Source organism: Myxocyprinus asiaticus, chromosome 37, assembly GCF_019703515.2.
Source record: "Myxocyprinus asiaticus isolate MX2 ecotype Aquarium Trade chromosome 37, UBuf_Myxa_2, whole genome shotgun sequence".
Classification (NCBI taxonomy): domain Eukaryota; kingdom Metazoa; phylum Chordata; class Actinopteri; order Cypriniformes; family Catostomidae; genus Myxocyprinus; species Myxocyprinus asiaticus.
Genome location: NC_059380.1, coordinates 17,806,427 through 17,819,510, shown reverse-complemented (window position 1 = coordinate 17,819,510; position 13,084 = coordinate 17,806,427). Strand labels below are relative to the sequence as shown.

Genomic DNA, 13,084 nt, shown 5'->3' with positions numbered 1-13,084 from the left:
GACATTTAAATGGAAGCCAAGTAAGCAGCTTGACCAGTTCAAGTGCAAATGAAACTATCCCAAAATCAAATGAAGGACTATTGCATTTGAAACCCTGCCAGAGTGATTTTGGCTGCTTTTCAATCTAATTTTAAAGTGAGCTTTAAAAACTCTTTAGTTCATCTAACAGAAAGGTTTCCCTGTTGTTCACAGGCCAGTAAAGTAGCAGATGGGGAAGCATGGAGACAGGACTGAATGCAGATTAAGACAAAGTTCGGGTCATGAGTCCTCTCAGCACCCCGAAGCCTCTAAAGTCTTTAAAATGCTCATCAGCGCTCAGGGGCCTAGTGCAAACTCACTCAGATCATCTCAAACACTACTGTACAACAAGACTTTAATTTCAAGCACATCAGTACATTCTTCATTAGTGTTGATGGTTAACACAGGCTGCAAAGTTTCACAACAATGGCAAGTAGATCAAGCCGACAAGTCAAAATACCACGCAAGTATTATAAGATTATATGCAATGACTTGCACTGTTTGTTAAATAATTCCATTATCATTAAGACAAGAATGTACTTTTTTTTACCAAAAATAATGCAAAATAAATTTTTATGACCAGCATGAAACATAGTTTACTGATGTCAGCATAAGTGAACAGCTCCTATCTATTTGAATGGGGAAAGACTGAAATCTCATGTGGTTGGTCAAGATTATGATCAAAATAATGTATTTTAAATCAGCAATAAAATCTGACAACGTTTTTGTGCTTCTTTAGCACAGCTTTTTTTCCAGACTGATCTCACAATGAAATCGGAAACAGTAGGCTGACATTTCTTTAGCTAAAATCTGTCTGTCATACAGAAATTGGAAACACTGCCCACAGTGGCCAAAGCAGTAAGTGTTGTTGGGTGTATGAGCACATGTGAGCTCCATTTTTTGGGTGAAATGTCCATGGAAGGGCGCCAAAAGCAAGTTGTTTTCATCTGCACAGGATGTATCACAGTGAAGTGGAATGCATATTTTATAAACTGTACCCCCAACGCAAACCTAAAACGAACCATCAGCAGGGTAAAAAAAATGCATCTTCCGAATCGCGCTAGTCACTGATTATGCAAACCTGATTATTTCCTGGTTTTAACGTGGGATCCGAACCTAGTGTTTCCAGTTGCGCCACAAGGGAAGGTAAACATGCTTGAGCTGATGCAAAAATGTCTGACAGAATATGGCGATTGTCAGTGAGTCGGCATAATGTTTCCGATCCTTGGGTACTGGAACTTTTGGAAACAACATGCCAACTTCCCATGTGAAATTGAAATTTATTTAATTAAAAAAAGTCAGAATATCAGCCGATTTGTGAGAGTATGATTATCACTACCAAAAAGATTATGGTTTACCCCAATAATAAACCTTGAATGTCTAAAGCAGTTACGTCTAGTCTACAGAAGAAGCTGTCCTTCAGTCAAGGAGGGGCTTCTGAAATAGATGCAGCCAAAAAGGAGGTGAAAGTGGAAATCCTAAGGGCTAAACAAAAGTATAAAACTAAAGTAGAGAGCAAACTGGCTGAGAGGAACCTTGCCTCAGCTTGGTCTGGCATGAAAACAATCGTAGGCATACAGCAAAGCAAGAATAGAACCAACATTACTATGGATGGCTTTAGGTCAAATAGCGAATTTGCCAACGCTCTTAATAAATTCTACCTGAGATTTGATCAGTTTGACTTTAGGGGTGAAGTCGAGGGACTTAGATGTAAACTTAAAGATAACCACCACTTCGTCCTGGAGCAGAGAGAAGTTGAAAAGTCCTTCCTTTCTCTAAAGATAAATAAGAGCCCTGGTCCCGACAATATCAGTGGCAAATTACTGAAATCATGTGCAAGGCAATTAAGTTCTATCTTCTATGATACTTTTAATATGTCTCTAAACCTACAACATGTACCTAACCTGTGGAAGCAGGCTGTCATTACCCCGGTTCCTAAAGGCAGTAGTCTTAAAGCTTTTAATGACTTCAGGCCAGTTGCCCTCACTTCTCTTGTAATGAAAAGCTTTGAAAAGCTTGTGAAGACAGAGCTTGCCAGGGAAACCGAGCATGCACTCAACCCTATGCAATTTGCCTATAGGGCACACACAGGAGTTGAGGATGCTACATTCACTCTATTTAACCTTTTGTTTAAACATATAGAGGGGAATAAAACACATGCTAGATTGTTATTTATTGACCTTTCCTCAGCCTTTAACACCATCCAATGCCACATTTTAGCCATGAGGCTGACAGAGCATTTTGAGTTGAGTCACAATCTGGTGGGTTGGATATTGGATTTTTCTGACAAACAGAACACAGAGTGAAAGTAAACGGAATTTTATCAGATTCATCATGTTTTCTACTGGCTCACCCCAGGGCTGTGTTCTCTCACCCTTACTTTTCATTCTGTACACAAACATGTGCCAAAGTAAGCATGATAATAGGACCATATTGAAATTTGCAGATGATACAGTCATTGTGAGTCAGCTACACGACAATGAGTCCAGCCACGGCCCAGTCATTGATGAATTTGTCACTTGGAGAATATATACACTTCACAGATCTTCAGTGTGTCAGAAATTAACATGCACGGACACTTATGAGAAGCACGAATATCAGCAGCTCATGTTAAAACAGGTAATCCACTAAAATGATGGACAAATCTACTCAATGTTGCTTTTGTGCTTAAATTTCAGCTGCATCTGGGAGAAATATTGCATCGTTTTTTGTTTTTGCACTTTCTTTGTCTTTTCTGACTTTGTTGCGCTTTAATGTCATGCAGTAACACACAGACATAGTGACTGATGTATGTCATCATGAAACAGTTGCTTAGCAACTGTTAACAGCCTACAGTTAGGCTAATGAACTATGCTACTTGGCGAATTGTTTTTTTTTTGTGTTTTATTATTAATAAATATTTGGATTAGTACACTGATTTTTGGATGTGTACACATCCAGTTGACTAGAATAACTCTAAAAACAGCTGACAAATACATCAATATACTATCTTGGATTAACCCCCAACTATCTTTTGCAGTTGATTGGAGGCCTGTGGCAGAACAATCATCTTAGTTTTGATAAGGATCTGCCTTAAACCAGCCACGACAATATCTACGGGGGAAGTCCATGACAAGATCATCATTCAGAACATCTAAGAGCAGGATGAGTCACAGCCTTAGCGCAATTTAACAGCGCAGGCAGGATTCCCACGGACACCACAAACAAATTTAATCACTGGCTGCTTGTGTGTGGCCTGATTGATTCTGATATAAATCAGCTCTGTGGCCCTGACAGCAGCTACTGCATTCAAATGGCTTTCAGTAGCATGAGGCGTGGCTGATTATATGAGAGCCACAAGCACATCTTGTCTGGGCATTCATCCCTAAAACAAACTTGGAGCATTTCCGTAAATTTGTACAATCTGCTGCTGTGTTGGTGTGGTGGTAGAGAAATTATAAGGAAAGAGGACTGTTGTATAAAAATGAAAAGTCATAACGCTCAATATGGTGGATGTAGTCATGCCTTACAGTTAAGGAAACTGTAAGGCATGATAAAGGAAAAGAAGTCCAACTTTACAGTTAAAAGAGCCCATCACCATGCCGGTTTGTTTACTCTAGAAAGCACATCTGCAATAGCTCGACCAGCCTTACAAAAAATTATAATTTTTTAACTTGAACCATGCTGAAGAAGCACAATTTATAACTTCACAGTTGTTAGATTTTATTCATGATATGAAATATCACAATTTAAAGGGATTTTGGTAGGAGACGTGGCCCAGTATATTTTAGCTCAGCGGTTAAGGCTCTGGGTTACTGATCAGAAGGTCGGGGGTTCAAGCCCCAGCACCGCCAAGATGCCACTGTTGGGCCCTTGAGCAAGGCCCTTGACACTATCTGCTCCAGGGATGCTGTATCATGGCTGACCCTGCACTCTGACCCCAGCCTAGCTGGGATATGTGAAAAAAAAGAATTTCACTGTATATGTGCAAATGTATAATGTGTGATAAATAAATAAATAAAATTATAATTATAATTATTATAAGCTTGACACCCCTTTAATATTACTGCAGTCAATCACAGCTGGCTCTCACCACCACCTCCTCTCATTTCTCCTCACTAAAGTTCTGCCATGACAGCAAATGGTCTTGCAAAAGCCCCATGGGGCTTCTGGATAATGAGAGAGTGCACTCAGTGTGACATTGAATGCCTGTGTGCCTTCCGTGCCCCTGGCACACCTCCAGCTTAAACAGAGCAAACAGCCTGTGGTTCATGACATATCCACAGCACCCCAAGATCAGTCATGCCCATGGCTTCTTTATAAAAACTTGATTACTTGCCGTAATCCTGTCAAAGCAATGTCAATGACAACAGGCATAATGTAGTGTAATGTGTATGAGAATCACACCTTTTATACAGTTAGACATTGCAAGTACTATAGAGATCAGTGCAAAGAGCTGAAGTGTTTCATACATGTAAACAATAAACATACAATCTAAAATTACTAGATCAAACTTCTCAACTTCTTCACAGTGTATCAATATAAAAGACTAGAAATTATTTATCACTAAGATTCAACCATCATAACCGTATCTAAGAGAGGATTCAAAGCGAGCCAAAGGACGATCTCTGGATGACCTTGGAGGGATATTGCAGCTGCCACTTTTGATATTTGCTGATTCTTGTGGTTTGGAGTGGTTTTACTCATCTTGGAGATTGATCTAAACAGAATTAGGTTTTAAAGTAAACTTTCAAGCTGCAGGAATGTGCTATCATCCATAAAGGTATTCTTCTTAAAAAAAAAAAGGCAAGAAAATAGTGGTGTATTGATTTATCGTGCAGACCAATCAATTGACCACTAGCGAAAGAAACCGGAATTGCAAAAATAAGATTCCCCCGTCTTCCACTGGTCGGAAAAGAGATACCCCCACCATTAGGTGATCCTATTTTGCTATGTTGAGATTCTCAAACAAACAGAGCAACATCTGAAAGCACCATAGAGCCACAGTGTTATGGAATGTTCCAGGTTCAATACAAGTTCAATTAGTATTAGTATCAGTATTTGTAGCATAATATTGATTACCATTAATTTAGACTCGTCCCTCCTTTTCTTAAAAAAAAAAAAAAAAAAAAAAAAAAAGCAAAAATACGGGTTACAGTGAAGCAAATACTTTGTGTGACAAAATCACTTATTAACCTTTTATGTGTTTTTTTTTAAGTTATAGCCAATTTTACATCTTCATTGCCATGACAATGTAATGTCAACAAACTTAAATCCTAAAACGACTGTAAAAATGACAATTTAAACTACTTTACAGCTCAATTAATACATGAGATTTAACAGTATGATTAATGTGGTTTTTTTTGTGTGTTTTTCTTCAAGAAAAGGCGGGATGAGTCTAAATACATTTTTTGGTAATCAACATTTAACCACAAATGCTGACGATTGAGTTTAACTTGTATTGAACCCGGAACATTCCTTTAACACTTTTCGGGGTAATCAACCTATGAATGGCTTACTTCTAGTTGTCTAACTTTTTAAATAATAATAATAATAATAATAATAATAATAATAATAATAATGAATAATTCCTTAAGTTTAAATAGCACTTTTCTAGGCAGGGGGACTCTCCTCAACCAAATCCAAGCTCAAATGGAATGAAAACATGATCTTTAATAAGCAGGGTTTGGATGAGGTTGGGATGGTTACACTTTTCAGATGTGAACCACTACACGTGTCTAATAATGTATTGTATGAATCCCTTTTCCTAACTGCTCTGTTTATAATGCAAGTTGACAGAGGTTTAGATCAGGTGGTACAGCATGTGCTCAAGCATACAGTCCATCATCAGGGGTCTGGGTAGCTCAGCGAGTATTGACGCTGACTACCACCCCTGAAGTCACGTGTTCGAATCCAGGGTGTGCTGAGTGACTCCAGCCAGGTCTCCTAAGCAACCAAATTGGCCCGGTTGCTAGGGAGGGTAGAGTCACATGGGGTAACCTCCTCGTGGTCGCAATTAGTGGTTCTCGCTCTCAATGGGGCACGTGGTATATTGTGCGTGGATCGTGGAGAGTAGCATTAGCCTCCACATTTTTTGAGTCTCCGCGGTGTCATGCACAGTAAGCCACATGATAAGATGTGCAGACTGACTGTCTCAGAAGCGGAGGCAACTGAGACTTGTCCTCCGCCACCACGAGGACCTACTAAGTAGTGGCAGTTGGGCATTCCAAATTGGGAGAAAAGGGGATAAAATAAATAAATAAAAAGCATACAGTCCATCACAGTAGGCTCCAGCCTTGCCTCAGGGACATAATTCTCTCCAATATTGATCTTCACATAGTCTTCTCAATCAAATCAAGCATATTGCCTGGAGGCATCCTGGAGAAGCAGCCCTGAGCTCTGAACAGTAGTACAGATGCTGCTACCTAAAGGTTATGCATCTTAGATCTTTGCGAGACACGTACTGACCCTAGGTTACATTTATTAGAGGGAAAATCAAATTTCACTAAGTTTGGAACTGGAGGAAGCATTATTGTGTATTTAAAACAAAATTATCCTGTTTAAGTTTTTAGCTGGAAGACAGGACGCTTATAAATGCCTAACCAGGTCTACGAAAAGTTTACATCAACAAAGAACAAGCCCAAATGGGATGAAAACTTCCTTTGAATGACAATTCAAGGTCTCATTGCTGTAAACATTAACTTAAGAGACTCTTCCCCCACAAAAACAAGGAAGAAGGCACATCGTCTCAAGCAAAGTACCGTCTCATGACCTGATTTCTTGATGCCATTATGAGACTTTAGCAAGTTAAATAAGCTTCAAACTGGATTACAAGCGAGAAAGCTTTAGGTGTGTACATCAGAAAAATATGACTTCATAAATATTTATGCTTTTCAAGTGATTTCTCAGGAAAAGAACTGAAGTGATAAAGACATCAGCATATTAAATTAGTTTTCTACACAAGATAAAACAATTTAATTAATAAAATGGATGGCAGCAGACAGCATGGAAGAAGTGTGTAGGTGTTAAAAGCTTAAAACAATTAGACCAAAACAACTGAAGCACAAAAATTAATGAAACAACAAAAATGGAAATGGTAACATATAAAAATATCACAACATTGTTTACATTTATGACATTAAAAACACATGTGACAACTTGCCAATAAAAATGTCAACATGCCTGACTTTCATTAAAAATAAATTTGTTCTAAGAACACATTTAAACCTTTTGGTAAAAATCTGCCTTCATAATATAATTGTCCCTTGCCTTAATGTATGCCTGTGTAGTTTGATTATGTTTGTTTGTTTACCAAAGAGCTTTTACAAAAATTATTATTGTGAAAATTTACTTCGGAGGGTAGAATTCACAAAAATATATTTTAATTTAAGAGGGTTTTAAACTAGGTGTTTGAAACCAACACACAAATTCTCTGTTAGAGACAACACACATTTGTGAAATTGGACCTTTGACTAAATTGTATCATTACTAAAATATATCCCTTGTAATATCTTCCCTGGGTTACAACTAGCCCCTGTCTTCCCTATGTACAGTATCTGCATGTCGGCCATCAACAACCCTGCTTTCTAGATATCAGTATCGGCCATACTGGCTGAACACTAGTTAGGAGATACTGTGGACAGAAAAACCCACCTTCACGGTCTGGTCCAGGGATGCTGATGCAACACGAGCCTGTGGTCCCATCAGGCCGCAGTGGATGTCGGTGATGGGGAGAGAGTGCCGGTTCAAGATATGACGAGGTTCTGCCGTGCGGGACGATTCCAGTTGAACAACACTGAAACACAGCCGGGGCACCAACAGATCTAAATAAGCAATCTCTCATCAACACTCTTATAAAGCCTATACTGTATAGCAATGGTTCTCGACTGGTGGGTCACAACCCAAAAATGGGTCACAGGTCTGTTCAGAATAGAAAAAGAAAAATTGCTAAATGCAAATAATAAAATGTAACTAACCATATAACAACAATAATGCATAGTTAGGATAACAAAATAAATAAGTGTTGGGCCCAATCAATCTCTACAGTACTTTGGCACAAATTCACCTGTAACTTGTAATAATGGCTATGATATTTAGCCCATTGTTTGCTGTTATGTGTTAAGCCCATGCCACACTAGCCGATTTTTCCAGTGATTTTCAGGTGTGAGCTTAATTTACATATAATAGTGTGCATTAGCGTCTTTCAGCAGCAATTAATCACTTGACCATCGGGATTCTCTGCCGAGATAATGGTTTCAAAACTGAAAAAAACAAATCCGGCTTGCTTGAAAAATAACTTTATGTTATTAAGGCGGTGTCTTGTGTTCTTGTCAAGTAACCAATGAGCTTCTTTTTTTACCAAGGAACTGACGTCCACCTGATCTGAACGTTTTCATCTGTAATCGCACTCAGCTGCATATCATCACAAACGCTGCTTTTAATCCATAGTGAATCTGTCACCAAGTGTTTTTTCCTGCCTTTATTCCGACACTAAAATGACATCAGAAAGCGAAGCCACAACAATCTGTTTTTACTTGAACGTAATTTCTTTACTCAATGAAAGCTGCATATGGACATACCCATTCTATGGCAAGCCTTGTGGAGATAAATACACAATCACGCACTTTTACAAGGTATGCTACTCCATGGATCACACACTTGTCCTGTCTTGGTTCGGTTCGTATAGGCATAAATGAACGTGAAAAATCGCACTCGGATCCACGCAAAACAATCAGTCAGTCTGGTTGCAAACAAACTCTGGAGCGGTGAGACAAACAATTTCCCAATAAAAACCATGCACATACCTGATGGATCTGTAGAGAGGCAATCTTTAGGTCAGCTCGTCACTGTAATTGATCATCAAAACGCAGATATAGCCTTTTGGTGAATATATTTGATATAGTTGTACATTTAAAATGCGAGTTATTGATTAATTTCTGAGGTAATTTTAGAACGATCGCTAGGCCTGTCGCGATTATTAAATAACTGTCTGATCACAGTTATGCGATTATTGGGCATTCTAATTCCAATCACATTTTAGTGCCACATTGAGGGCATAAAAAAATAACACAGGTTAATGAAAATTATGAGCAGAACGAAATTGTGTGCAAATCATTAGTAAAACAAGTATTATGTAAATTGTAGCATTTATTTAAATGGCACAATTTACATAAGCATGCATTTACACACATTTGTTTTGCTAATGTTTCATGTATGGACGGCGTTTATGCTGACTGTCCGTGATTTTTGGAGCTTCAACAGAGAAATCTCCATTCACTTGCATTTTAAGGACCTACTGAGCCAAGATATTTTTCTATTTTTCTTCAAATGTGTCCTGGGATATCATGAGGGTGAGTAAATAATGAGAGAATTTTCATTTTTGGGTGAACTATCCCTTTAACTTTTGTCCATTTTACTATCGTACATTAAAATATTCATGCAAATTTACTGCTCAGTCACTACACTGCATGTTAGCATTTCTATAGGAGTTTATGTGAATGTAAACTTGAATCTAAGCATTTCAATGTACATTTTATAAGAATAAAATATAGTAGAGGTGCCTTCTACACAATGAATTTCGCAGAGACTGTAGCATTGCTCTTTAAATTTAAATTGTTTTGAATAGTTTGTGTCAAAATGTTTAATACTGTAGCATATCTATATGCATGTATTAATTTATAGGAGTATGGTCAATAAATATTCTATTAGCATTTTTAAGGCATGATACAAGTATTTGTCCGGTGCCTTAATATCAAATAAAAACAAAACCAGACTGAAGTTTGATGCTTTTATTACAAAGATTCTTGTAAAGGTTTTAAGTAGTTGTGTCTGACTGGCAAACTACTACTTCTCACTACTACTTTCTGCTGATTCAGATGATAATTTCTCTGGGCTGCCCCGTCGTTTCACAGATTAATACAACGCCTCTAGAATTTAAGGAGGTGCACGTGCAGTCTGCGGTCCGGCACGATGCGGTGCCAGGCAAAAGTATAAACAAGACTTGATGCTCATGCTGTCAGCAGAGGTTCACGCCAAACTAATGCGAATATATAAATGAACAAGTATAAACTGTGATGGTGAACGCAAAGCACTGTGGTTTCACTTTAAACTATCATGTAATGGCAAATATTCCTGGTTCATACACACAGTGTTAATGACACTCAGTGACACAGAGGAGGAGATGCACACTTTCTCTATTTCTGTGGAGTGATGAAATGATGAAACAAAATCTCAAGGTTTTGCTTCATGACAAATAAGGGCTCATGGATTTAATCAGAGCATTAAAATAACGTGTGAAAGTGGAGAAATTAGGACAGAAATATTTTATGTTTATAATAAAATATACATAAATATACACTGGTGGCCAAAAGTTTGGAATAATGTACAGATTTTGCTGTTTCAGAAGGAAATCGGTACTTTAATTCACCAAAGTGGCATTCAACTGATCACAAAGTATAGTCAGGACATTACTGATGTAAAAAATTGCACCATCACTATTTGAAAACACTCATTTTTGATCAAATCTAGACAGGCCCCATTTCCAGCAGCCATCACTCCAACATCCTATCCTTGAGGAATCATGCTAAATTGCTAATTTGGTACTAGAAAATCACTTGCCATTATATCAAACACAGTTGAAAGCTATTTGGTTTGTTAAGTGAAGCTTAACATTGTCTTTGTGTTTGTTTTTGAGTTGCCACAGTATGCAATAGACTGGCATGTCTTAAGGTCAATATTAGGTCAAAAATGGCAAAAAAAGAAACAGCTTTCTCTAGAAACTCATCAGTCAATCATTTTTTTGCGGAATGAAGGCTATACAATGCTTGAAATGGCCAAAAAACTGAAGATTTCATACAAAGGTGTACACTACAGTCTTCAAAGTCAAAGGACAACTGGCTCTAACAAGGACAGAAAGAGATGTGGAAGGCCAGATGTACAACTAAACAAGAGGATAAGTACATCAGAGTCTCTAGTTTGAGAAATAGACGCCTCACATGTCCTCGGCTGGCAGCTTCATTGAATTCTACCCGCTCAACACCAGTTTTATGTACAACAGTAAAGAGAAAACTCACAAAGAGAAGACAGCCACATCTATGGCAAGTGCTACAGGAAGCGTGGGGTGAAATGTCACCTGAGTATCTGGACAAACTGACAGCTAGAATGCCAAGTGTCTGCAAAGCTGTCATTGCTGCACATGGAGGATTTTTTGATGAGAACTCTTTGAAGTAGTTTAAGAAGTTCTGAACATTTTTTTTCAAATTGTAATAGTAATTTTTCACGTTATTAATGTCCTGACTATACATTGTGATCAGCTGAATGCCACTTTGGTGAATAAAGAGCAATGAGCATAAGAGCAAAAATTTTCCAAACTTTTGGCTGTCAGTGTATATAAATATAAATATATAAATATATATATATATATATATATATATATATATATATATATATATACACACACACACACACATACACATACACTATATTGCCAAAAGTATTCGCTCACCCATCCAAATAATTGAATTCAGGTGTTCCAATCACTTCCATGGCCACAGGTGTATAAAATGAAGCACCTAGGCATGCAGACTGCTTCTACAAACATTTGTGAAAGAATGGGCCGCTCTCAGGAGCTCAGTGAATTCCAGTGTGGTATTGTGATAGGATGCCACCTGTGCAACAAGTCCAGTCGTGAAATTTCCTCGCTACTAAATATTCCACAGTCAACTGTCAGTGGTATTATAACAAAGTGGAAGCGACAGGGAACGACAGCAACTCAGCCACGAAGTGGTAGGCCACGTAAAATGACAGAGCGCATAGTGCGCAGAGGTCGCCAACTTTCTGCAGAGTCAATCGCTACAGACCTCCAAAGTTCATGTGGCCTTCAGATTAGCTCAAGAACAGTGCGTAGAGAGCTTCATGGAATGGGTTTCCATGGCCGAGCAGCTGCATCCAAGCCATACATCACCAAGTGCAATGCAAAGTGTCGGATGCAGTGGTGTAAAGCACGCCACCACTGGACTCTAGAGCAGTGGAGACGCGTTCTCTGGAGTGACAAATCACGCTTCTCCATCTGGCAATCTGATGGACGAGTCTGGGTTTGGCGGTTGCCAGGAGAACGGTACTTGTCTGACTGCATTGTGCCAACTGTGAAGTTTGGTGGACGGGGGATTATGGTGTGGGGTTGTTTTTCAGGAGCTGGGCTTGGCCCCTTAGTTCCAGTGAAAGGAACTCTGAATGCTTCAGCATACCAAGAGATTTTGGACAATTCCATGCTCCCAACTTTGTGGGAACAGTTTGGGGATGGCCCCTTCCTGTTCCAACATGACTGCGCACCAGTGCACAAAGCAAGGTCCATAAAGACATGGATGAGCGAGTTTGGTGTGGAAGAACTTGACTGGCCTGCACAGAGTCCTGACCTCAACCCGATAGAGCACCTTTGGGATGAATTAGAGCGAAGACTGCGAGCCAGGCCTTCTCGTCCAACATCAGTGTCTGACCTCACAAATGCGCTTCTGGAAGAATGGTCAAAAATTCCCATAAACACACTCCTAAACCTTGTGGAAAGCCTTCCCAGAAGAGTTGAAGCTGTAATAGCTGCAAAGGGTGGGCCGACGTCATATTAAACCCTATGGATTAAGAATGGGATGTCACTTAAGTTCATATGCGTCTAAAGGCAGATGAGCGAATACTTTTGGCAATATAGTGTGTGTATATATATATATTAATAAAAAGTATATTATGGAAAATATGAATAAAATTGACCAAAACTAAAGTTGACCAAAAAGAGACATATTTTAAATGGTTAGTTCACCCAAAAATGAAAATTATCTTATCATTTACACACCCTCATGCCATCCATGATGTGTATGACTTTCTTTCTTTAGCAGAACACAAACAAAGATTTCCAGAAAAATATCTCAGATCTGTAGGTCCATACAATGCAAGTGGATGGTGATCAGACCTTTGTAGCTAAAGTCACATAAAGGAAACATAAAAGGAATCCATATAACTTCAGTGTTTAAATCCATATCTTCAAAAGCGATATAATTGGTGTGGGTGAGAAACAGATCAATATTTAAATCCTTTTTTA

The 13,084-nt window shown here is 38.6% G+C and overlaps 1 protein-coding gene across 1 annotated transcript in view; it reads right to left on the bottom strand.

Moving 5' to 3' along the window:
• wdr18 (WD repeat domain 18) overlaps positions 1-13,084 on the bottom strand; it is a 105,589-nt gene that overhangs the window by 80,499 nt on the left and 12,006 nt on the right. Inside the window, exon 4 of the mRNA XM_051676272.1 lies at positions 7,651-7,792. Coding sequence (XP_051532232.1) covers positions 7,651-7,792 — 142 coding nt within the window. The remainder of the gene's footprint in view (positions 1-7,650; positions 7,793-13,084) is intronic.